We start from the raw sequence: 26,728 nt of genomic DNA, 5'->3' as shown, positions 1-26,728 counted from the left end.
AAATTTCTCCTCTGGACCTACGTTCCCACCTAATCCCACCTCCATGATGAAGTGTATGCATAAAACTCTGATCACATAGTTTGCCCACTTGCAGTGTTCATCCTGCCTTCATACTTTCACCCAGGTTATGTGGTTGAGGCCAGGACTAACATGGGGTTCAAACAGAAAAGGCTGGGGTTTGAGTAAGGAGGCGTTTAGTGGTCCTGCTGGCAACACAGTTCAGCTTAACATTAGCCCAACATTGATGATATACAGCTGTGCTCTGACTAGGACAGACAGGAAGCCCAGTAAAACAAAGGGCCCAATGATAACAGGTTATCAACCTTCACTTGAGTATTTCTATACCAATACAATGCTAAGCAATTTCATAAGTACTATTTTCCTTAATAACAATCACCATTAATATCCCCATGTTACATGAGAAAACAGGTTTACAAAGACTGAGCAATTTTTCCAGGGTCCCACAACTAATTAGAGGTGGAGCTGCATGACAAACCCAAATATGCCTGGTCACAGTAATTTACTCAATTGCATCTCCCAAAATTGGCCAGCATAGCAGAGAATAATCAGTTAACTTATCCCTGTCTCCAGTATCATTTGGAAACGTCTGTTAATTTTTTTTTTTTTTTTTTTGGTACCAGGGCACTCAACCACTGAGCCACATCCCCAGCTCCCCTCTGTATTTTAGGGTCTCGCTGAGTTGCTTAGTGCCTCTCCATTGCTAAGGCTGGCTTTTAACTCATGCTTTTCCTGCCTAAGCTTCTGGAGTTACTGGGATTATAGTGTGTGCCACCATGCCCAGCTTGGAAAAGACTATTTAAAAGGACTGAAGGGTTGGGGATGTGGCTCAAACGGTAGCGCACTTGCCTGGCATGCGCGGGGCGCTGGGTTTGATCCTCAGCACCACATAAATAATAAAGATGTTGTGTCCACCAAAAACTAAAAAATAAATATTGAAAAAATTCTCTCTCTAAAAAAATAAAAGGACTGAAGCCTTTATCTAGTTGGAAGGATCTCCCACCATTAACCATCAAATGTTACATGTCAAGTTTTTATCCATTTCATATTTAAGACCAAGCAATGAAGTATTTCTGTAGCTACCTCATTGTACACATCCTTCCTTATTCAGTATATCCCAAACAAATCTGACAACAACAAACTCCACAAAGCCAACAGGGCTATGAGATCTTTTATGCAGTTCAACATAGAAGGGGACACCAAAATAACTGAAGTTATAATTTGTGTGCCTCCATCTCCCACCCCTGTATTCTGATTCAGTGGCTGCCAAAGACAGAAGGGGTGAAGTAGGGTGCTTGGTCATAGAGAAAGTTGCTGTGGTTGGTCCCCACAGATAGGAAAAGAAAAGGTTTCATTTCTTCACAATCTGAATGACATCCTCGTCCTCCAATGTATGGTCTTTACCCACTTTCTGTGGATTGTGTTTCACAGAGAGACCCCAGACCAGAGCGCTGTTTGGAAGGAAAAAAAAAAACAATGGTCAGTATAAATAATAACTTAGCTTCTGCCTTATTTGCCTGGTTACTAACCTCCTCAGAGTTAGCTTCCTAGCTCTTAAAAGCTATAGACCTGGCTCCCAGACCACACTCAAAGCTACAGGTTTTATCTTCCTGAACAGTGTGGTACACTGGAGCCTTTGCATACAAGGCAGCAAAGATTTTGGAAGTTTTATGGTTCCTCTGTTCCACAGCCAGTTTAAATGTCAAAGACAAGGGCTGGGGGTGTGGCTCAATGATGGCATACTTGTCTAGAATGTTCAAGTCATGGGGGTGGGGAGAAAATCACAAATGAAAATGTGAAGAGCCTAGCTCCAAATTTAAAGATTTAAAAATACAAAGCATGGATTACTGTAGAAAAATATACTGATAAATTCAGAGTAGAGGGGCTGGGGTTGTGGCTCAGAGGCAGAGTGCTCGCCTAGCATGCGTGAGGCACTGTGTTCTATCCTTAGCACCATATAAAGTAAAATAAAGACATTGTGCCCACCTATAAGTAAAAAATAAATACTAAAAAAAAAAAAAAAAAAAATTCAGACTAGAAATTGATTGCCATAGATACAATGTTATAGGTTGTTACAGCATTTATTGGATCTAATGAAATATCAGTGGGTACTAAAAGAAATAAGAGTCTCACTCCTCAGTTACCTAGGAAGATATTTCTTATCAAGAAATTGTTATTTCCTCCTGAATTCCTAGAGTATATAAAGGTATTGTGTATTCATGAGTTGCCAATATTAAGAATACCTTGCTGGGCACAGTGGCACATGCCTGTAATCCCAGTGACTAGGGAGGCTGAAGCAGTAGGACAGAGAATTCATAGACAGCCTCAGCAACTTAGCAAGGCTCTAAGCAACTTGGCGAGACCTGTCTCTAAATCAAATATAAAAAGGGACTGGGACTGTGGTTCAGTGGTTAAGCACCCCAGTACCCACCCACCCCCAAAAAATACCTTATGCTAGTAATGGAAATTAATAAACCCAAAACTTCAACCTATCTCACAGAAACTACAAATCAACAGGTAAAAATATAAAAGGATACACTGGTATTTTATTATCATGGCAACAAAACCTTTAAAAATCTATATTCCAAAAAGAAACCACTAAATTTTAAGATACTACTTTAAAAACAGATAAATAGGCGGGCATGGTAGTGCATGCCTGTAATTCCAGCACCTCAGGAGACTGAAGCAGGAGGTTTGCAAGTTCAAAGCCAGTCTCAGCAACTTGGGCCCTAAGCAATTTAGTGACCCATCTCAAAAAATAAAAAAGGGCCAGGTACAATGGCGCACACCTGTAATCCCAGCATCTTGGGAAGCTGAGGTGCTAAGCAACTCAGTGAGACACTGTCTCTAAATAAAATTCAAAATAGGGCTGGGGATGTGGCTCAGTAGTTGAGTGCCTCTGAGTTCAATCCCTGGTACCAAAAAAATGAAAAATAAATAAAAAGGACTGAAGGTATGGCTCAGCACCCCTGAGTTCAAACCCTAATACCAAAAAAGAAATATAGGAGAAGGCACAGCTATAACTCTCAGAATTCCAATAAATAAATGTAAAATTAAAGAGGGAAATAATTACCACACTAATAAATGTTACAGATAAATGCTACATTCAGAAAGCAAAAACATGAAGAGAAAATAAACTTGCATAGTCTCAAAGTATCTACCTCAACCCAGCAGCAGCTCAGGAGGTTCACAAGTTCAAAGCCAGCCTCAGCAAAAGTGAGGTCTAAGCAACTCAATGAGACCCTGTCTCTAAATAAAATACAAAATAGGGCTGGGAATGTAGCTCAGTGGTCTAGTGCCCCTGAGTTCAATCCCCAATACCCATCTCCCCTAAAAACTGAAGTCAAGGTATCTACCTCAAAATATTTATCAAATGCAAAAATAAAAAAAACCTTCTTTACACAGTAGAGAGAACCAGCCTATACCAATTTAACCAAGTGACCAAGATAATTTCATCATCAGTAAAATATGTCAATATCATGAATCCCATGGTATGTACTCAAAAGAACACAAAGTTATTTTTGTGGTATTCCTATCAAAAATGTATAATCTCACTTTAATCATGAGAAAAAGTCAGACAAACCCAAAGTGAGGGACATTTGACAAAATAACAAGCAAACATTTTCCAAAAGTGTCAAGGTCAAAAACAATAAAAGTCTGAGGAAATATTACTGGGAGACTAGAATTGGAAAACTTAACAAGTAGATGCCATGTAATTTCCTGGAACACAAAAAGGACAATTTGTACAAAAAAAAAGAAAAATTCAAATTAAGGTCTGTAGTTCTAATTAATAACATTTTATCAATGTTTATTTCCTATTCTGTTGTTGTTGTTGTTGTTTGGGGGCAGATACTGGGGATTGAACTCAGGGGCACTGAGCCACATCCCCAGCCCCCATTTTGTATTTTATTTAGAGACAGGGTGTCATTGAGTTGCTTAGTGCCTCACTATTGCTGAGGCTAGCTTTGAACTTTTGATCCTCCTGCTTCAACCAGGCACAATGACACACATTTGTAATCCCAGCAACTGGGGAGGGCGAGGAAGGAGGATCACAAGCTTTGGATAAGCCTGGGCAACTTAGTGACAGCCTGTCTCATGAAAGAGCTTAAGTTGTAGCTCAGTGGTTAAGCGCCCCTGGGTGTAAATTCTCCAGTACCACAAAAACAAAACAGCCTATAATCAGCAGGAAAAAGTATAAACAAGAGATCAGGGGGCTTTCACCCATGCTTAAAGTTTAAAGGGGGACTCAGTAACCAGTGCTGACCAGTATGACTCTGATAGGAAAAATTAATATTTGTGTTTACCAAAAGGAAGATAAATTAATAAAGGCAAGTCAGGGCCCTTTGTATAATCAAGTCCTCCAAAGAGGCTTCTGGAGCTCTGCTAGCTCTAACTAGGCCTGATGTTAAGAAACACTACAGAATTCTAACCAAACACTGTAGAGGTTCCCTACTACCTGACTGCTTTATGTTATATCCTAAGAGTTATTATTAGTGAATTCAGGTGCTCACAAGGAAAAGGCACCACAACATGATACTTACTATTTAAATTCTTTGATAAGATTTTTGTGAATCTTCATGCAGAAATCCTCCACCGTTGTCCTGGAGTAAGGCAGCACCACTGGAGATGTGTAATCTGGTAACTGGCCTTTGGGTTTGGTGTAACTAGAATAAAGAAGGCATAAAGATTGCCACCTTCTTAAATGGATCATGTATTGAATGCAAACCAACCTTCTATCATCTCTAAGGATAATCTCCAACCTGAGGAACAGCGTACCCTCAACATGACCCAGGAGACAACCGAAACCAATTTATTTCTACCTCCCGAAAACACATTTTGTTACCAAACCTGAGGACATCATTTTAGGACTGGTTTCATTGCTACAGCAACATTACCCCATCCACAAAGACTTACATTCTCACTAGTTTTAAATAGTCCCAGATCTTTTCTAACAGGTCATCAAAATTCCAGCGGTGATGGGCAGAGATGGGTACACAGTGAGGCACTTTATAGATGATATCCAATTCCTCAATGGAGATTTGATCGATCTTATTTAATACATAAATACAGGGAATATAAACCCTGTAGAAGTAGAAGACAAACAAGTTAGTAATCTGGAGCTGTGGACACAACTGCCAGCCTGACTGCGACATCCCAAATCAGAGACTCTTAAAGAGATCATAAGTAGGGCTGGGGATGTGGCTCAAGCGGTAGCGCGCTTGCCTGGCATGCGTGCGGCCCGGGTTCGATCCTCAGCACCACATACAAAGATGTTGTGTCTGCCGAAAACTAAAAAAATAAACATTAAAAAAAATTTCTCTCTCTCTCTCTCTCTCCCCCTCCCTCTCTCACTCTCTCTTAAAAAAAAAAAAAAAAGAGATCATAAGTAGCTACCAAAAAAAAAAAGTTCCTACTAAAATAAGTAAAAAACCAAAGACTCAACCATATGTTGAGAAGTAACTCAAGCCCTAGCCCAGGCATGAAGCTAGTTGCTGGGGGATTGGTTTTCTACAAAACTATATTAAGAATTAATTATAATTTCTTTCTTCCTTTTTTTTGGGAAGAGGTATTGAGGATTGAACCTGGGATGCTCTATCACTAAGTTACATATACTTTTTTTTTTAATATTTTTTTGTTTTAGGTGGACACAATATCTTTATTCTACATTTATGTGGTACTGAGGATCAAACCCAGTGCCACATGCATGCTAGGCAAGCGCTCTACCACTGAGCCACAACCCTAGCCCACCCCTCATACACTTTTTATATTTTATTTTGAAACATGTTCTTGCTAAGTTGCTTAAGGGCTCATTAAACTGCTGAGACTAGACTCAAACTTGTGATCTGCCTGCCACAGCCTCCCAAATTGCTAGGATTAGGAATGTGCCACCAAGCCTGGCTTAAGAACGTAAGTATAATTTATTTTATTCTTGGTAGTAGGGATTTAACACAGAGGTACTTAACCACAGAGCCACATCCCCAGCAATTTTTTTTTTTTTTTTTTTGAGACAGGGTCTCACTAAGTTGCTTAGGGTCTCACTAAATTGCTGAGGTTGGTCTCAAACTTGTGATCCTCATGCATCAGCCTCCCAAAATCACCAGGATTACAGGCATGTGCCACTGTGACAGCAAGAATATAATTTCTAATAATATATAAGAAATTTTAAAGATCTTAAAAAATTTTAAGCACAGTATCTAGCAATGTTATATTTCTAGTGTACAATTAATGTGGCAGCTAAGATTACTAATAGGCAAGCCATTATTTCTCAGGCTTCTGTTATCTCATAAAATGCCTAATGCCTAAATAGTTTTTGTTTTCAAATGAGAATCAAATAAATTCATCTAACAAAAAGAAATGAAACTAAAAAATATTATATTTAAATACTAGGGATAACTTTTAAGAGTAAACTTTAGATAGGTAGGCTCCCAGGGAAAGGAAAAAAAAGAACTACAAGCATGACCAATCATACTGACTCTTCAGTTAGATGAATAAAATCTACAGCTTATATGCTTGTAACAAATCAATTTGAAAATAATAAAAAAACAGTAAATTTAAAGGTCACCAGATTCAAAGACTTACACAATGATTTATGGCTTGGCTTCTTGACCAAAGAGAAATAGTTTGACTATCAAATATGAAGGATTATCATAGGACTTGATTTCCAAAGAAGCTTGATTGAGAATCTACATGTTTCTTTCTTTTTATTTTTTTTTAATTTTTTAGTTTTAGATGGATACAATACCTTTATTTTTATTTATATTTATGTTGTGGTGATGATAGAACCCAGTGCCTCACAAGTGCTAGGCAAGCACTCTACCAGTGAGCCACAACCCCAGCCCCTAGAGAATCTGCATACGTCTTTCAGGGAAAATTATATATATAAAATCAGAGAGCTTGATCTTGGCATGTCACTCGTCTTTTCTTCTCTGAGAAGCAAAGGGTATCCACACTCTGACTTTGGGTGTGCATACCTTTACTGTCCTTAAATAAATCTTTGCTTATGGCTCGCTTCTAACAGGTTCTAGAATTCTTTTCAGGCAGAAAAAGTTAAGAATCCACCCAGGGACGAGTGAGGCCCCAGTTTCCTCTTTAGAGGGACCTCCTCAGAACCCTATCCATTGACAGTTTAAATTACTAAAGTGTTAATAATAACACTTCAAGGAACAAAGTTTCAGCTACATATTCTTGGGTTGGATAGTCAAGGCTGGCCTTCTCAACTTCTATAGGACAACCTATATGATTTCTCACACGGATTAATTCTGGGAGAGCAGAATTAGTTACCTACTATCTTCAACCACCACTTGACAATTTAGAGGACAGCCTAGTTCACTACAAAAAAACAAAATGGGCTGGGTGTGGTGGCACACACCTATAATCCCAGGGGCTTGGGAGGCTGAGGATTGCAAGTTCAAAGCCAGCCTCAGCAACTTGGTGAAGCACAAAGAACTCAGTCAGACCCTGTCTCCAAATAAAATACAAAATAGGGTTGGGGATGTGGCTCAGGGTTAAGTGCCCTGGGTTCAATCCCCATTACAAAAAAAAAAAAAAAAAAGGAGGGGGGGTTGTTGTTTTTTTGTTTGGGTTTTTTTTTTTTTTTTTTGGTATTGGGGATTAAACAAGGGGCACTTACCTACTGAGCCCTAAAATAGGGAATTTGATCATCATTCAATTTGTAGAACAAGTAAGAATTTACAAATTAAAATCCATCCCTCATTTTACAGCTAAAAAAAATCAAGGGCTGGGGATGTGGCTCAAGCGGTAGCGCGCTTGCCTGGCATGCATGCGGCCCAGGTTCGATCCTCAGCACCACATACAAAGATGTTGTGTCCGCCAAAAACTAAAAAATAAATATTAAAATTCTCTCTCTCTCTCTCTCTTAAAAAAAAGAAAAGGCATATTAATAAATAAATAAATAAAATCAAACCCACCGTGACTTAACAGTATCACAACTAGGGGATACAGTAGTTGAGTGCTTGCTTAACATGCATAAGGCCCTGGGTTCAAATAAAAGGAAAGAGAAAGTTGGGAGCAGTGGCTCATGCCTATAATCTCAGTAACTCAGGAGGCTGAGGCAGGAGGATCACAAGTTCAAAGTCAGCCTCAGCAACATAGTGAGGCCCTGTCTCAAAATAAAAATTTTAAAAAGGACTGGGATAGTGGCTTAGTTGTTAAGTGCCCCTGGGTTCAATCCCCATTACAAAAAAAAAAAAAGGAGAGAGAGAAAGAGAGAGAGAAAGAAATCAAAATTTTAAAGGATAGCAGCATATATACCTGGGACATTTATATAGGCTGAGGCAGGTGGATCACAAGTTCAAGGCACAACAATTTATCAAAACACTGTCTCAATATTTAAGGAAAAAAAAAAGTCTGGGAATATAACTCAGTAGTACAGCGCCCCTGGATTCAATACCCAGTATGGGTTGGAGTTGAGGGGAGACAATAGCACAACTGGAGTTAGAATTTATATCTGCCAGATTTATGATCCAATATTTTCTTCTTCAAATCAAGCCCAAACTGCACATTCATTCAGTACCTGTTTCCTTCCACCACATCAATGAGGTCATCAGCTGTGGCATCACTACGCAAAGTCACATCAGCATTATGAATTTTGTATTCAGCCAGAATGCTCTTCACAGTTTCAGCATCCAGCTCACTCTGAGGGCACTGAATCAACACAGCAAACAATGACTGTTGGGGGTAGAGGAATAAGAACACCTACCCATGTGCCTAAATTATTCAACCTAAGGTACAGAGTCATTAGCGAAGATATTACCCACGTAAGAATAACTAACCTTTGATAAGTAAAAATTAAAAACTAAAAATTTTTCCAAACTCAAGGAAGGTGCTAATGGGCCGAACTGTTTATTCCACAACCTTAACCTTTATCCCCTAACAGTCATATGTAGAAGTTCTATCCTTAGTTATCTCAGAATGTGATTATTTGTAGATAGAGGATTTATTACCATAGCCCTAGCAAACTAATACAGAAAGAAACATGAATGCTCAAATTCAAACATTATGTTAGGATAGGGGGAAAAATCTGGGGCAAGACAGCTAAAACCTATGTCTATCACCTGAATGTTAGAACTTTAAATTTAATAGAAAGGTCTCAGTCCTCAGTTCCATGACTGAAAATCAGCATGTAGCAGAATAGATCATTCCTCCTATCTGAAGTATATATTCTTCACTTGTATTTCAAGATTGTAAACTTTTCCAGCTTTTTTTCCCTCATTGTCTGAGAAATCTTATTTCTTGCAGGACCTCAATCCACAACTACCCCACCGATACTGGGGATTGAACCCAAGGCCACGAGCTTGCTAAGCAAGTGCTCTATCACTGTAACCTCTTTTCTATTTATACTCACTTCCTTAATCATCTCACCTAGGCTCTTGGCTTTACATAATAACCATGAAATTTAGATCTCCTGCCTAGATCATTCATATGTCTTCCCTGACAAGAAGTAGCTGGATGTCTAATTGGCATATAAAACCCAAATCCTGACCTCCAAATCTATTCTTCACACAGTCCTACCATTTTACTTTTTAATTGTTCTAATTAGGTTTTTTAAAAATATTTTTTAGTTGTCAATGGATCTTTATTTTATTTATTTATATACAGTGCTGAGAATCAAACACAATGCCTCACACATGCTAGGCAAGCACTCTACCACTGAGCCACAACCCCATCTCAAGTCCTACCATTTTAGTAATGAGTTCATTTGTCCACCTCAAGACAAAAAAACTCTTCAGTCATCTCTCTCACAATCTGTAATTGAACCCAGCTATAACTCCTACTGTGTACTTTTCAAAATCTTTCCACTATCCATCATTCTATCTCCTCTACTATTACAAATTTGGTCTAAGAAGTCATAATTTCTTCTACTGAATCACTGTGATGACTTCTTACATGATTTCTCTGCTTTGGTTTTAACTCAATTCAGTGTATTCTCAAAACAACTGCCATTTTAATCTCATTAAACCTAAGTCAAATTACGGGTGATTCATAGATCAGACCAAATGACAGTTACTCACTTCTTGCAAAGTAATAGCATGTATAGCCCTATCCTGTGACTGACTTTATCTCTAAATATTTCTATACTTGCTCACTCAGCTGGTCTTCAGTCTTAACAAAGACATGATCTCCCTTAGAGCCTTACACTTAGCTATTTATTTTGGGGGGGCAAACCAGGGATTAAACTCAGAGGCACTTGACCACTGGGCAACACCCCCAGCCCTATTTTTTCTATTTTATTTAGAGACAGGGTCTCACTGAGTTGTTTAGTGCCTTGCTTTTACAGAGGCTGGCTTTGAACTCACAATACTCCTGCCTCAGTCCCCCCAAGCCACTGGGACTACAGGCATGAGCCACCTTATTCAATGCACACCTAACTTATTTCTGCTATATAAAACCCTCTTCCCCAAGATAGACTTTGGTTCACACTGTCATGTCATCACAATAAAGACGATAAACTTAAAAATCCAACCCTAATACCAACATTATCACCTTTCCCTTCTTTACTTTCATTCCTAGATTTATCATTGTCTACTCTATTTTACTTACTAATTGTGTTTGCCACTTTACCCAAGAGAAAGGATCTTTGTCTACTTTGTTCCCGCTTCTGCCCAGGGCTGAAGATGATGCCTGGCCTCTGGTACGTGCTCTATAAATTCATGTTAAATAAAAACACAGATATTGGTAGCTACCTACTTCATGCAAGCATAAGATTGGTCCACACTCCTATAAACTACAAACATAAAACCCAAAAGAGGAAATTAAGTTGCACAGATAAGTCATCTCATAACCTGGAAGTCTTTCTTGTCAGTTATTATTATAAGAGAATTATGTTATTTCAGTTAGTATAGGAAAAAGTTAGAAAATTTCCAAATATCAATGTCTGTGCACCTCAATCCAGTTCCTGCTCCAGTCCCTTCAGTAGCCTATACCATATCTCTTTCCTCACTTACGGTAGCTGTGAGATTAATGCCTCCTTTATCTTTCTTCTTAAAGCCAATGTTGGGAGGTTTACTATTCAAGCGAATACCAAAGCCTTCCAATTCATTTTCAATTATCTTCTTATGTCCTAGTGGCTTCAGGACATCCAGAACAATCAGGATCAAATTGCATGTTCGGGCCACTGAAGATTTAAAAAAAGAAAAAAAAATTATACCCTAAGTCCAATAAAGCCTTAATTAACTCAAATACTCAAAACAGAGGTGAGTTTTGGGGGGCTACACTTAAGAGGGGATGAAAGGTTTTTTGTTTTGTTTTGTTGTTTTAGGAAGTACATAAACATACACTAAGTTCTTAAAGTTACCAAAGATATATAGCAGATGTCACTTTGTAGGTAAACCTTGAAGTCATTATTGACCCAAATGTTCTACACTTAGTAGAACAACAATAAAAATGAAGACACAAACAATAACCTAAACTCCAGAAGAGCTAAGAAGATTAAATAAAACTCTAAAAGACAAATAAAACTCTAAAAGAACAAGATTATCTGAGCAGAACATACTGGCACATTCCTATAATCCCAGCTACTTCGGACTTTGGAGGCTATGTTCAAACCAGTATCAGCAACTTAACAAGACCCTGTCGGGGGGGGGCGCAGCAGCAGGGAGGCTGGTGATGTATCTCAGCTGGTAGAATACCATTGGGTTCAATCCCCAGTACTACCAGAGGGGCAAAAAAAAAAATCTGGTTAACATACTTTTTTTTTTTAAATATTTTTATTAGTTGCTGATGGACCTTTATTTATTTGTTTGTTTGTATGTGGTGCTGAGAATTGAACCCAGGGCCTCACACATGCTAGGCAAGTGCTCTACCACTGAGCCACAGCCACAGCGCCTGGTTAACATACTTTCAATCAACTTTATTGAAGTACAACTTGAAAAAGATAAAATGTACTCATGTTAAGCATAAGGTTTGATGATAAATGTATATACCTATATAATCATGACAATCAAGATATCACCTCCAAAAGTTCATCTGTACCCCTTTTTAATCAATTGTCACCCTCAATTACCGGCCAACTACTGATGGTCTTTCTACCATAGGTAGTTTGTATTTTCAGAATTTAATATAAATGGAATCTCATAAAATTATATTCTTCTGTGCCTGGATCTTTTATTCTAGCATGGTTTTTATATTCAACTATATTGTGCATACATCAATAATATATCTCTGCTTACAAACTGAGCAGTACTCTATTTTATATTCTATATAATACATACTGTATAATGTGTTTACCCATTTTTTGTTTATTGAGAAACATCTAGGTTGTTTTCACTTGTGAAGTTGTTATCTATAAATCTACTTTAAACATTCATGTACAAGACTTCTGTAGGCATGTTTTTATTTGTCTGGGATAAATACTAGTCATATCATAGGTATAGGTTATCAGAAACTGGTAAGCCATGTTCCAAATGTTTACACAATTTTGCATTCCCATCAGCAGCATGTAAAATGCTCCACACCCTCAACAACACTTGGTGTCACTTTTTCTGTTTTTAAAACTTTGGCCATTCTTATCAGCATTTAATGATATCCCATTGCACTTCCCAGATTACTAATGAGGCTGACCCATCTTTTCATGTCCTTATTGGCTATATATCTTGAGAGTTGATTCTTTTGCCCATTTTTAAAATTAGGTTGTCTTGCCAGCTGCAGTGCTACAAGCATGTAATCCCAGAAGCATCAGAGGGTGAGGCAGGAGGATCTTGAGTTCAAAGCCAGCCTCAGCAACTTTGTGAAGAGCTAAGCAACTCAATGAGACTCAGTCTCTAAAATGCATAAAAGGGCTGGAATGAGACTTAGTGGTTAAGTGCCCCTGAGTTCATTCCCCAGTATCAAAAAAAAAAAAAAAAAAAAAAATTAGGTTGTCTTATTATTGAACAAGTTTTTTAATGCTTTGGAGACAAGTGCTTTGTCAGACATGGTGCTAACATCTTCTCTGAGTCTGTGGCTTGCTTCTTCATTTTAACTCTGCATTTCAAAGAACAAGTTTTTAATTCTGATAATATATCATTTATCAACTGTTTCATTTGTGGCTTGTGGTTATAATTATAGTGACCCATCTATGAATTTTTTTTATATTTATTTTTTAGTTGTAGTTGGACATAGTATCTTTATTTAACTTATTTATTTTTATGTGGTGCTGAGGATCGAACCCAGGGTCTCGCACGTGCCAGGCGAGCGCTCTACCGCTGAGCCACAACCCCAGTCCCTATCTGAAATTTCTGCCCACCTCAAGGTAGCAAAGACTTGCTATCTGGTTGGCATTTAATCAGATGCTACATAAAAACAGTTAATAAAGGACTCTAATAGTTGGCTTTTTGTTTTTCTTTCCTTTGGTTTTTTTTTTGTTGTTGTTGTTGTTGTTGTTATTAGGCATTGAACCCAGGGGCACTTTAACACTGAGCTATCTCTCTAGTCCTCATTATTTTTTACTTTGAGACAGGTTAATACTAAGTTGCTGAAGTTATCACTAAAATGTTAAAGATAGATTAGAATTTGTGATTCCTCTGACTCGGCCTGGCAAGTCACTGGAATTACAGGTATCTGCCACAGTATCCAAGTCTGGGAGAGGTTTTTTTGGGTTTGTTTTTGTTTTTTGGTTTTTTGGTAGGAGGGTGCAGGGGATTGAATTCAGGGGCACTCAAGCACCGAGCCACATTCCTACCCTATTTTGTATTTTGTTAGAGGCAGGGTCTCACTGAGTTGCTTAGCGCCTCACTAAATTACTGAGACTGGCTTTAATTTGTGATCCTCCTGCCTCTGCCTCCGAGCCACTGGGATTACAGGTGCCAGGCCTATAGGCACCCATGTGGGAGTTTTTATACTTGTTTTAACATTTATGTTTTTTCCTGATAAAAAAAAAAATACCATAAAACAATTCAAATTCAAAATAAAAATAATAATAATTAAGAGTGCCTTAGTGCTAAAATCAAACTTGAGTTTTGAAATTGACTTAGGGTCCACTGTATTTTACTGTTGTTGTCATTGTGGAGAGGAAAAAAGAAAAAGAAGACTGAATCATACCAGATCAATTGTGTTTTCTACAATAGGGTTTGGCACTGTGGTGAAGCATGTAGTAGGTGCACAATAAAAGTTGGTTGGCAAGCATGTGAAAAAAAAAAAAAAAAAAGAGTGCCTAAATTATCATCCAAAAAATTCTGAGAATGAGAAAAGGGCACTACCTTAGAAAACGGGCGTAAATTAGAATTTTAAGCCAGGTGCAGCTGGAGGCTGAGGCAGGAAGATCCCAAGTTCAAGACAGCCTTGGCAACTTAGCAAGGTCCTGTCTCAAAATAAAAAATAAAAAGCGGTGGGGAGAGCTGGGGTTGTGGCTCAATGATAGAATGTTCACCTGGAATGCATGAGGCACTGGGTTTGATCCTCAACACCACTTAATAATTAAAAAAAAAAAAAAAAAGGGATGAGGATCAGTGGTGAAGCGCCCCTGGATTCAATATATGATACCGATAACAAAACAAAACAAAAAAAGTGGGGAGGAGGGAGCGCTGAGGCTGGGAGTATAAACAGTGGAATAGCACTTGCCTGACATGAGCAAGGTGCTAGGTTCAACCCAAGTACCACACAAAACAAAACCAAAAAAAGAAAATTAAGGATCTCTACTGAACAAAGCTCATTTTGAACAAAATAACTAACATACAAGATATTTGCTATATACAAAGCTGACAAGGAATAACTAGAGCTTAACATTAACCAAAAAATTTCTGATGATAAAAGCATTCTGTATCTATGCTATCCAATGCAGTAGTAACCATTTACATATGGCTACTGAGAACGTAAAATGTGGCTTATCTGAGGACAAGAAATTCAATTTTTTTCTTACATTACTGGGGGTTGAACCTAGGAGTGCTCTACTACTGAGCTACATCCCCAGCCCTTTTTATTTTCTACTTTCTGACGGGGTCTCGCTGAGTTTGAGAGGCTGGCCTCCAACTTCATGAACCTCCTGCCTCAGTCCCCTTCTAGTGGCAAACTTATATTTTTTTCTGTATTAGGGATTGAACCCAGGGGCGTTTAACTACTGAACCACATCCCAAACCCTTTTTTACATTTTATTTAGAGACAGGGTCTCACTGAGTTGCTTAGGGCCTCACTAAATTACTGAGGCTGGCTTTGAATTCATGATCCCCCTACCTTAACCTCCCAAGGCTTGGGATTATAGGCATGTGCCACCAGGCCTGGCTTTATTTAATTTTAATTAATTTGTATTTTAGTCAGTGGCTAAAGCTACCACATTACATAACATAGATAAAGAATTTAAAAGAAATTAATTCTTCAAAAACAAGAGACAACAATCCTAACAAGAAAATGGACAAAGGATATGAAAATTTCCAGAAAACTCCAATCTAATAAATATATAATCGATGCAATATATTCATTAGTGATGCCGGGCGTGGTGGCACCACACCTGTAACCCCAGGGGCTTGGGAGGCTGAGATAGGAAGATTGTGAGTTCAAAGCCAGCCTAGGCAATTCAGTGAGACCCTGTCTCTAAATAAAATACAAAAAATAGGGCTGGGGATGTGGTTCAGTAGTCAAGTGCCCTGGAGTTCAATCCCCAGTACCTTCAAAAAAAATTCATTGGTGATGAGAAACATACTAGCAAAAATAATGTTACTTACCACTTCACACCTATTGTAGTAGCTAAATTTATAAAGGATGGCCTCAAACTCTGTGAACTGATAAAGGATGGAAAAAGAAGAAACAGGAACCTTCATAAGCTGATAGTGTGCAGACTAAAACAGCCATACCGGAGTACAACCCAACACCATTACATGAACTTACATTTGATGTATCCCAGCAAATCTGCTTATGGGTCTCTATTCCAAAGAAATTTTCACAAAGTTCTTCCTCAAGGAAACAAATATGAAGCTGATATACAGCATTAACTGTGGTAGTGGTCACAGACTAGATGCCCATAATGACAAAAACGGACAAGTAAAATGTGATAGATACATATGACAGAGTATTAGAAAGACAGAAGCAACAAATTATAAATTAGTATGGTGGGGGCGGGGGAGCAATTGAAATACAATAATATATCTAGACAAAATGACATTAAACACATCAGCATGGTTTTCTGTGGGGGAGAGAAAATGGGTTGTAAATATAAAACAAGCAAAACAGGAGCACTTTATACAGTGCACTTAAAAATCTGTCATGGGCTGGGGTTGTGGCTCAGTGGTAGAGTGCTTGCCTCACGTGTGTGAGGCACTGGGTTTGATCCTCAGCACCACATAAAAATAAATTAATTAATTAGGTAAAGGTATTGTGTCCATCAACAACTAAAACATATATTTAAAAACTGTCATGAGCTGAGTATGATTAACACAATATTTTGCACTTAAGAATAAAAATAGGGGCTGAGAATGTGGCTCAAGTGGTTTCGCGCTCACCTAGCATGCTTGAGGCACTGGGTTCGATTCTCAGCACCACATAAAAATAAAGATATTGTATCTACCTAAAACTAAAAAATAAAAGATTAAAAATAGAGGGGAGGGGTTGGGTGTAGTGGCACACATCTGTAATCCCAGAGGTTCAGGAGGCTAAGGCAGGAGGATTGCGAGTTCAAAGCCAGCCTCAGTAAAAACAAGATACTAAGCAACTCAGTGAGACCCTGTCTCTAAATACAAAAAATGGTTTGGGATGTGGCTTAGTGGTCGAGTGCCCCTGAATTCAATCCCGGGAACCAAAAAAAAAAAGAGGACTGGGGTTATAACTCAGTGGTAGAGCACTTGCCTAGCACGTGTGAGCTACTAGGTTCGATCCTTAGCATCATATAAAATAAATAAAAGTATTATGTCCATCTACAACTAAAAATATTTTTTAAAAAAAGAACAGAAAAAGAAAGAGGCTTAATCATTCCCATTTTATTTTGAAGGTAAAACTAAAAGGAAATATGTAAGAGGAACCAAAGTAATTTTTGTTATAAAAGAAAGTTAAATGTGTCTTTAAGTGGGATGGAAAAAACTAGAGGAAGAGCAAGTTGGGGAGAAATACAGAATTCAATTTCACACATTAAGTTGGAGATAATTAATTTAATATATTTTAAGTAGTAGTTGGCCTAAGGTCCATAAGAGGGTAAAGTGCTACTATATATATATATATTATTTATGTATTTCTTTGCAGTACTGGGGATTGAATCCAGGGCTTTGCATATGCTAGGCAAGTGTTCTATCACTGAACTACATTCCAGCACTCCCTTCAAGTTTTGACATTCTACTCTGTCAATATATTAGGTGAAAACTATGCCTTTTACCCTAGTATAATATCTAAGCTCAACAATTCCAGGCTGAAGAACAGGACCACATAAGGAATGATATCTTAGGATGGTAGCCCTGAACACTCACCTGCAATAACCTGACGGCCTCTACCTTTCCCATCCTTGGCACCTTCAATGATACCTGGGAGATCCAGAAGCTGCAACAAAAAGCACAGGAAGAAGGAGAGGAAAGAAACAGTTGGTTATAAATTTGAAAAAATTAGTGGAAGGGAGCAACTGCAAAAGGTTATATGCTAGTGCACTGATTCTTGGAACATTTTCAAACATTTTTCTGTATGTTTTGTTTGCTGTGTTCATGGTATATAGACAAATGAATCCCAATGTCATAATATCTAATCTCTAAGTATTAAACAGGTTGCCAGTGTAGGACAAAATAGTAAAATTAGCACATTTTATGCACTGTATTGAAATTCATAGGAAAACATGGACTCTGTAAATGAATTTTGGATATCAATTTCTTCAACCATCTTTAAGCTTTACATATTTCTATACTTACCCACTGAACTGAATGTAGAGAGAAGGAAGTGAAAGAGAAGCTGCAACCCAAAATGGTTATATTAGAAGATATCTCAGATTATAACCATTGTTACATATGTGATTTTATTTACCAGTGCTGTGTACACAGTGTACAGTCTCATCCTTTAAGATATTTAAATGAACTTCATAGATTTAAAAAGTAGAGGGCTAGGGTTGTAGCTCAGTGGGGGCTGGAGTTGTAGTTTAGTGGTAGAGCGCTTGCCTTGCATGTATAAGGCCCTGGGTTCAATCCTCAGCACCACATAAAAATAAATAAATAAAAATAAAGATATTGTATCCATCTACAACTAAAAATATATATATATATTAAAAAAAAAAGTAGAATAAAGGGCTGGGACCTATTAGCTATTTTCTGTACCCTATCTTTCTCATCAATAAAGTAGATATATAATAACTGAAAAAAAAAAAGGGCTGGAGTTGTAGCTCAGTGGTAAACCATTTGCCTAGCAAGTGTGAGGCACTGGGTTCGATACTCAGCACCACATAAAAATAAATTTTAAAAAAGTAGAATAAAAAGAAACTTCTTGTAAATAGCTTTTAAAAACTGATAAGAGGGGCTGGGATTGTGGCTCAGTGGTAGAGCGCTCACCTGGCACATGCAGGGCCCTGGGTTCGATCCTCAGCACCACATGAAAAAGAAGTAATGTGGAGATATTGTGTTCAACTACAACTAAAAAATAAATTTAAAAAAAAAAACTGATGAGAGGCCGCGGAAGGTGGTGCACGCCTGTAATCCCAGCAGCTCAGGAGGCAAGTTCAAAGTTCAAAGCCAGCCTCAGCAATGGCAAGGCTCTAAGCAACTCAGTGAGACCCTGTCTCTAAAATAGTGCTGGAGATGTGGCTCAGTGGTTGAGTGCCCCTGACTTTAATCCCCAGTACAAAAAAATAAATAAAAAAACTGATAAGAGGGACTGGGGCTGGGGCTCAGCGGTAGTGCATTGCCTGGCATGTGGGAGGCACTGTGTTCAATTCTCAGCACCATATATAAATAAATGTGATAAAAGTCTATCAGCAACTAGAAACACTGTTTGGACTCAAACCACCTCTGAACAGTAACTATCTATACTCACTCACAGAGTTGAGGTAAATGAGAGGGAAACTCTTGTCACAGTATACTAGAAAATTTCAGCTTACCCATTACCTTGTATGTTACATATATTTCATTTAATTTTGCTGTACTATATATATAGTGATACTTGACAAAGGAGATCTAACTTTATAATATCTAGTTTCTAGATATTAAAGAGGTTGCCAAAATATGACAAAAGTAAGAGTTAGTAAACTAATACATTCGTACATTTTGTGTTAAATTTCACTGAGTTACTGAATTACAGGCGTTCACCACCACACCCAGCCAGAAAAAAAAAAAAAAAAAAATTTAATACTAGGGATTAAACCCAGGAGTGTTTAATCACTAAGCCACATTCCCAGCCTCTTTTTATTTTTCAGAAAGGATCTCACTGAGTTGCTTAGGGCCTCATTAAATTGCTGAAGATGGCTTTGAACTTCGGGTCCTCCTGCCTCAGCCTGCTGGGATTACAGGCATGCACTACCATGCCTGGACTGTCTCAAAATTTTTTTAATTTTTTAAAAAGGGCAGGAGATATAGCTCAGTGATAAAATGCCACTGGATTTAATCCCTAGTACTGGTTAAAACTTTTTAAATAAAAAATTTTAATTTCTTAAAGGGTTGGGTATAGCTCAGTGGTAGAATGTCCTTGGGTTCAATCCCCAGTACCAGAAAAAAATAAAAATTAAAAATAAATAGTTCTAGCGCAGGGGTTATAGCTCAGAGGTAGAGTGCTTGCCTAGCATGGATAAGCCCTTGGTCCAATCCCCAACACTGCAAAAAAGTAATAATAATAATTAAATAAATAGTTCTAATTCTCTCTACCTCCCCCACCAACTCACCAATGACAACTCACCTGCCCTAAAACAGTCTTTAAAAAAAAAAAAAACAGGGCTGGGATTGTGGCTCAGCTGTAGAGCACTCTCCTAGCTTGGGTGGGACCTGGGTTCAATCCTCAGCACCACATAAAAATAAAGGCATTGTGTTGCGTCCATCTACACCTAAAAAATAAATATATATATAAAAAAAAAAAAAGAAGAAGAAAAGAAAATAACAGCTGGGCCCAATGACACATATCTATAATCCCAGAGGCTTGGGAAGCCGAGGCAGGAAAATTGCAAGTTCAAAGCCAGCCTCAGCAAAAGCGAGGCACTAAGCAACTTGGTGAGACCCTGTCTCTACATAAAATACAAAATAGGGCTGGGGATGTGGCTCAGTGGTTGAGTGCCCCTGAGTTCAATCCCTGGTAACAACAACAACAAAAAAGATTCCATAACAAAGCAGGAATGCACCTCACAATTCACTGAGTAGTTCAACAAGGAGAAAAACAAATGCCACACCAATGTACCTGGCGAGTCTGGAGTGCCATAGTGAGCTGATAGGTACCAACAGATATCCTAAATTTCTAAGAGAAACACAGCGATTCTTAATTTGCATCAGACACCAAATGATACAGTAGCTCACAATTTCAACTTCAGATCCTACACTACATTGTTTTCAATTACAAATGGTTCAAATCTTCAAAAAGTTGGAATTTTAGAAGTTGCCATGGTACAAAAAATAAGTACCAGGGCTGGGGATGTGGTTCAGAAGTACCGCACTCGCCTAGCATGCATAAGACAGACCCTGGGTTTCATCCACAGAACTGCAAAAAAATAAAAGTACTAGACAAAAAATCAACACAGAAGACAGGCACAGTGTGACAAGCCCTGTTATCCCAGCGGCTTGAGAGGCTGAGGCAGGAGAATCATGAGTTCAAAGCCAGCCTCAGCAAAAAAGCAATGTGCTAAACAACTCAGAGAGACCCTGTCTCTAAATAAAATACAAGATAGGGCCAAGGATATGGCTCAGTGATTAAGCATTCCTGGGCTCAATTCCTGGTACAAAAAATAAAAAATAAAAATAAAAAGGGCTTGCTTGAGGTCTAGCTCAGTAGTGAAGCACCCCCAGATTTAATCCCTAATAGAGAAAGATAAAAAAGAGACAAAAAGCGAAAGAGGGAAGACAGAGGGGCAGATGAGACAGCCAAGTGGGTAGGCAAGCAAGCAAATGGAGACATTTGGGGTGCAATAGACCAGGAGTTTGGGAATTCCTTAACATAGATTCAAATGTCATGAAATTCAGAATGCAACTTTTCTTTTCAAACTAGAACTGAAGCCCCTTTGTTTATTTTGAGAGGGTCTCACTAAGTTGCTAAAGCTGGTAATGAACTGTAATCTTCCTGCCTCAACCCGCCCAAGTAGTGGGATATAGTCATATGCCACCATGCCCAGTCAGAAGGCAAACATTCTTCACTATGCAGTCAATAAGAATATGCTTCACTACATTTTACATACACCTTCTTTCATATCTAAGGGAACCCCTCATTTAGGAGTGGTAAAACCATCATTTAAGAAAAATGTCTTATCTAGTATGCATGAGGTACACAACAACAACAAAAAAGAATCAAGTCATAATCAACCTCATTAGGCCTCACAAGAATTGCATCTCAAAAGGGTCTGATCACATTACTTATTTATTAAAATTTTCTGGGCTGGAGTTGTGGCTCAGTTGTGCCCAGCATGTGTGAGGCACTGGGTTCGATTCTCAGCACCCACATAAATAAGTGAATAAAATAAAGGACCATCAACACCTAAAAAAAAATATTAAAAAAAAAAAAAATTCTGTTAGCTACATACAATTTTAAAATTCAATTTCCTTCTGCCCTCTTTCTCTTTTTGTCTCTTTCTTTTATCTTTCTCTACTAGGAATTATATCTGGGGGTGCTTCACTACTGAGCTAGACCTCAAGCAAAAGCCCTTTTTATTCATTCCCAACCTACCTTTGCAGATTCACCTTCCACTACTCCTGCTCTAAATTGAGTCTCACATCACAGAAAGACATTCACCAATACTGTTGCCTGGCACTTTTCCTTCTGTTTAGTGAAATCCTTTTTTGTTTTGTTTTGTTTCGTTTCAATACTGAGGATTGAACCTAGGGATGCTTTACCATTTGATTACATTCCCACCCCTTTATATTTTTTTTTTATTTTGAGTTAGGGTCTCACTAAATTCCTGAGGTTGACCTCAAACTTGCAATCTTCCTGCTTCAGCCTCCCAAGTCACCGAGATTAGAAGCATTATTACTGAGACCTACAGTGAAATTCTATTTTAAATTCAATCCACACCTCCAATTTCACTTTCTACATGAAGCTTTTGTTTAACCAGATCATTTTTCCCCATTCTCAGTTGAAAAACTAGTCCCTTCTTTCTTTGTATTTTCACAGGCACTATTCATTGTATTACTGTATTTAATATACTTATTGGTCTATCTTCCCTGCTACACAGTAAGAGCCTAGTAGATCAAAGATCAGACCAGGCATACAATGAGCTTCCAATAAAGTGCTTCTCAAATAAACATTAGATTTCTTAGCCAGGCGTGGTGGTGAATGCCTGTAATCCCAGCAACTCAAGTGGCTGAAGCAGGAGGATCGTAAGTTCAAAACCAACCTCAGCAATTTAGTGAGGCACTAAACAACTAATAAAAATTAAAAAGAGCTGGGGACTTAGCTCAGTGGTAACTTGATCCTGGATTCAAGCCTGAGTATGGGGAAAAAAAAAGGAAAAAGGATTTCTTTCCTTCCTTTGTCTGCAAGCCCGACTCACCTGTATTTTGGCACCTTTGTATCTGATGACACCAGGCACAGTAGTCAGAGTAGTAAATTCATAGGCTGCCACTTCAGAATATACCCCAGCCAGGTTACTCAGTAGTGTTGACTTCCCCACAGATGGAAAACCCACAAACCCAATTCGAGCATCACCAGTCTTGGCCACATCAAAACCTAAAACAAAAATCAACAACAAAAAAGAGCTAACCCTGAGTTATTTAGACTCATCTAGGGGCTGGGGATGTGGTTCAGTGATAGAGCACTTGTCTAGTATAAACATACAACACAGGGACACACATACACATACATACCTACCTACATACATAGACACACACACACACACAAACACACAAAATACTCCTTTCTCATTTTTGCTGCCAATCCCTCTAGGCCCTATTTCTTAAAATTTTTATAGTTTACTCTAAAGTGTTACTCAAGCTCAGAAAATTCCTCCACAGCAAGTCATAACATTCAAACAGTTTTGATATAAAAACTGTACTTTAAACTGCCATATAGCTGGGTGCAATGGCACATAACTGTAATCCCAGCAACTCAGGAGCCTGAGGTAGGAGGATAATAAGTTCAAGGCCAGCCTCAGCAACTTATCAAGGCCCTAAGCAACTTTGTGAGACCCTTTCTCAAAATAAAAAATAAAAAGGACTGGGGATATAGCGCAGTGGTAGTAGAGTGTTTGCCTAGCATGCATAAGACCCAGAGTTTGATCCCTAGTACTACAAAAAATAAAAATAAAAGGACTGGGTATATGGCTCAGTGTTAAAAGCAACCCTGGGTTCAATCCCAGATATTAATATAAATAAGTATATACATACATATATACGTGTATGTGTGTGTGTATATATATTAATGGTCTATATGTTACATAATACCTGATATAAAAAATAGGGGATTTCTTTGTCTTCCATACCCTGGGAATGGTGTGACTGACTGGGTTTTCTTTTTTCCTTCTTCCTTTTTTTTATTAATATTTTTAGTTGTAGATGGACACAATACCTTTATTTTACTTATTTTTATGTGGCACTGATGGTCAAATCCAGTGCCTCACACATGCTAGGCAAGCACTCTACCACTGAACTACAACCACAGTCCCTGTTTTTATTCTTTCTTTTTCTTTTTTTTTTTTTTTTAATGGATGGACACAATATCTTTATAAGGCTCAATCCCAGTGCCTCATGCATACAAGGCAAGTGCTCTAACACTGAGCCACAATCCCAGCCCCCCTGTGTTTTCTTTTATTACAATGGTTGCACACAAGTTCAATTTGTGGCCCTTCTATAATGGATATGTGTGAGATGGGCAGGTGGAGCATGCATGTAATCCCACTGGCTTAGGAGGCTGAAGCAGGAGGATCAAAAGTTCAAAGCCAGCCTCAGCAAAAGCAAGGCACTAAGCAACTCAGTGAGACCCTGTCTCTAAATAAAATACAAAATAGGGCTGGGGTTGTGGCTCAGCAGTTGTGTGCCCCTGAGTTCAATCCCTGGTATCAAAAAAAAAAAAAAAAAAAAAAAAATTTTAGTGGGTGTGTAGATTTATGGCATTCCTTTGGGTTCTAATTTTACCTCTCTTGCTTTAACCTCTTATTCTTCATTTTCCCTTTGCATCAATTTCCTTACTTACATTAATTTTGTTGATGGTATAGATTCACAGGTTTCTTTTTTTCTTTTTTCGGAATTTTTTTTTTAATTTTTTGTTGTTGTTGATGGGCCTTCATTTTATTTATTTATATGTGGTACTGAGAATCAAACCCAGTGCCCCACACATGCCAGGCAAGTGCTCTACCAATGAGCCACAACCCTAGGCCCTAGATTCATGGGTTTCTATAAATCAATATAAATCTATTTTGGATCAGTGAAGGATATAATAAAGCCATATCTCACTTAGACAATATTTATTTGCCTCTGAAACTAACAGAGTAAAACAAAGTAAAAACAATTTAAGAATTCAGAATGAGGGACTGGAGGTGTAGCTCAGTGGTAAAATTCTTGCCCATCACACACCAGGCCCTGAGTTTAATCCTCAGCACCACAAAAAAAAAAAAAAAAATTCAGAGGGCTGGGGTTGTGGCTCAATGGCAGAGCACTTGCCTAGCATGTGTGAGGCACTGAGTTCAAATTCTCAGCACCACATATAAATAAATAAAACAAATGTCTATCAACAACTAAAAAAAATTAAAAATTTTTTAATTAGAAAATTTGAATTTTAATAGAAAAACTAAATTTTTAAAAAATATTCTTATTAGTTGTTGATGAACCTTTATATTTTATTTATTTATATGCAGTGCTGAGAATCAAACTCAGTGCCTCACAGACACTAGGCAAGTACTCTACTACTGAGCCAAAACCCCAGCCCTGAAAAATTAAATTTTTTGATAGAAAAATATTTATTACATGCAAACCACATGTATTCTTTTGTATTGTTTTGATTAGAAGTTATATCCAAAAAAATATACTGAAGGAAAAACACAAACCTTCTCCTGGCCCACCACCTCCACCACCTTTTGGAGTAATGAGTTCTCTACGAAGCTTAGCAAGGCGAGCCTTAAGCAGCCCTAGGTGATGTGCTGTTGCCTTGTTCTTTTGAGTTCGAGCCATCTATAAAGGAAAAAAATCACAGCCATAAATCAGAAGCAGCTCCCATGGGGTAAAATATCTAGAATGCTCCTCCAGCACTGAGACAAAATTTTATTTTGTTTTCTAAGTCCTACTAATGTCAGTATAACAATTTTAACTACTTAAAAAGAGTAACCTCTCATTCTCTCCATCATCCAGCTCAATTTCCTTTCTACAGAATATAATAAATGAGGTCCAAAGAGGAAACAAGATCAAAGTCCCTCCTATTAGAGTCTACAAACTAAAACCCATCTGCTGGGGCTAAGGTTGTGGCTCAGTGGTAGACTGCGCTTGCCTAACGTGTGTGAGGCACAGGGTTCGATTCTCTGCATCACATATAAATAAATGTCCGTTGACAACTAAAAAAATATTAAAATAAATAAATAAGACCTATTGCTGATTCTTTTTTTTACTGCTTGTGCCTGGTATGTCCCGTGCGAAACAGCATCACCACTTTCCTGGCTTTAAAAAGCTCTGTGCGCCTCAATCAATAAAGACACAAAATAACCAGGAAAAATCAACTACTATCAAATAGATACCAATTTACTTTCAGATCCTATTGCCAGAAGCAATGCACTGAAAAAGGGAATCATTGGGGAGAGTGAATTGCACAGCAAATAATAATGAGGGAAGATCCTGAAATATGTGACTGGGTCAAGACCGAAGTATGGGAAAGGACTCAGTTTTGCTCAGAGAAAAGAAATTAAAATTGAGAAAAACAACGTCATAGCAGAAGGAGAACCAAGGGCTAAAGGTGCCAAACGTGGGCCCGGCAGACAGGAGTCCGGGAATCGGGGCCCGTTCCTAACGTGGCTGAAGGGAGAACAGCAAAGTGCAATGTCGGGGAACAGATTCTCAGAATGAGAACGAAGCCCCAGCTGCAACCATTACCTCGGCTTCGATCTCCGCGATCTTTGCTAAGGTGCTGCTCATGGTGGCGAGTCTCCGGGCTACAACGCAATCTCCACAGAGTCACCCCTCACACACCAACCAGTGAACGTTCCTCCACCGCCAAAGCGCCACTGCAGTGCGCAGGCGCAGTACTTCGTAATTATCGCGAGAGTTACGGGACCTGCTGACTACAAGATGTACAGGGTAGAACGGTCTCTTTCCCTTCAGCCGACCCTTTCCTGTCCCGCGAGCCAGTGCGGTGTCATAGAGCCCTCGGGAGTCGGGGCCAGAGAGGCTACCCCCAGTCTCGGCCTCGCAGTGCGCGCCGAGGGTCGCGCGCAGCTCTGCCCTGCCCCGCCCCGCCTGACCTGCAATCTGCGAATGGCTTTGCGCGGAGGGGGAGTTATAGTGAGTCTGTCGGTGCTAAAGACTCCAGAGCCTGGACCGGGTTAAAAAGCGCACCTTCCGTCCCCATCCCTTTTCCTCACCCACCCCTCCCGGTCCAGGGCCCCTTTTTTTTTAATCGCTGGGTACTGAGTTGGCTTAAAGACCGATCTTCAGCCCATCTCACCATCTTGAAAAAAGAAAATGCCATCACTCGGAACTATTTTTGAAGCATGTTTTGT

General features: G+C 38.6%; 1 protein-coding gene across 1 annotated transcript; it reads right to left on the bottom strand.

Moving 5' to 3' along the window:
• Positions 1-1,170: 1,170 nt before the first annotated feature.
• Drg1 (developmentally regulated GTP binding protein 1) lies at positions 1,171-26,227 on the bottom strand. The gene is made up of 9 exons (XM_076838036.1): positions 26,103-26,227; positions 25,070-25,193; positions 22,583-22,758; positions 17,400-17,469; positions 10,983-11,152; positions 8,552-8,682; positions 4,933-5,100; positions 4,560-4,682; positions 1,171-1,469 (listed from the first exon to the last, which is right to left on the bottom strand). Exons 1-9 carry the CDS (start codon positions 26,142-26,144, stop codon positions 1,370-1,372), a joined length of 1,104 nt encoding a protein of 367 aa, XP_076694151.1. The 5' UTR covers positions 26,145-26,227; the 3' UTR covers positions 1,171-1,369.
• Between the last annotated feature and the right edge of the window lie 501 nt (positions 26,228-26,728).

The sequence above is a fragment of the Callospermophilus lateralis genome, chromosome 1 (genome assembly GCF_048772815.1).
Source record: "Callospermophilus lateralis isolate mCalLat2 chromosome 1, mCalLat2.hap1, whole genome shotgun sequence".
Taxonomy (NCBI): Eukaryota; Metazoa; Chordata; class Mammalia; order Rodentia; family Sciuridae; genus Callospermophilus; species Callospermophilus lateralis.
Note: the sequence above shows the minus strand (reverse complement) of the source record. Positions and strands in the feature narration are given on the sequence as shown.

Coding starts and splice junctions, on each gene's coding strand:
- Drg1 (XM_076838036.1), bottom strand. CDS start 26,144: ATGAGCAGCACCTTAGCAAAGATCGCGGAGATCGAAGCCGAG. Junction 17,470..22,582: donor ACAAAGGTGCCAAAATACAG/GTGAGTCGGGCT, acceptor TTTTTGTTGCAG/CTTCTGGATCTCCCAGGTAT. Junction 4,683..4,932: donor TATTTAAAACTAGTGAGAAT/GTAAGTCTTTGT, acceptor TCTTTATTCTAG/TTACACCAAACCCAAAGGCC.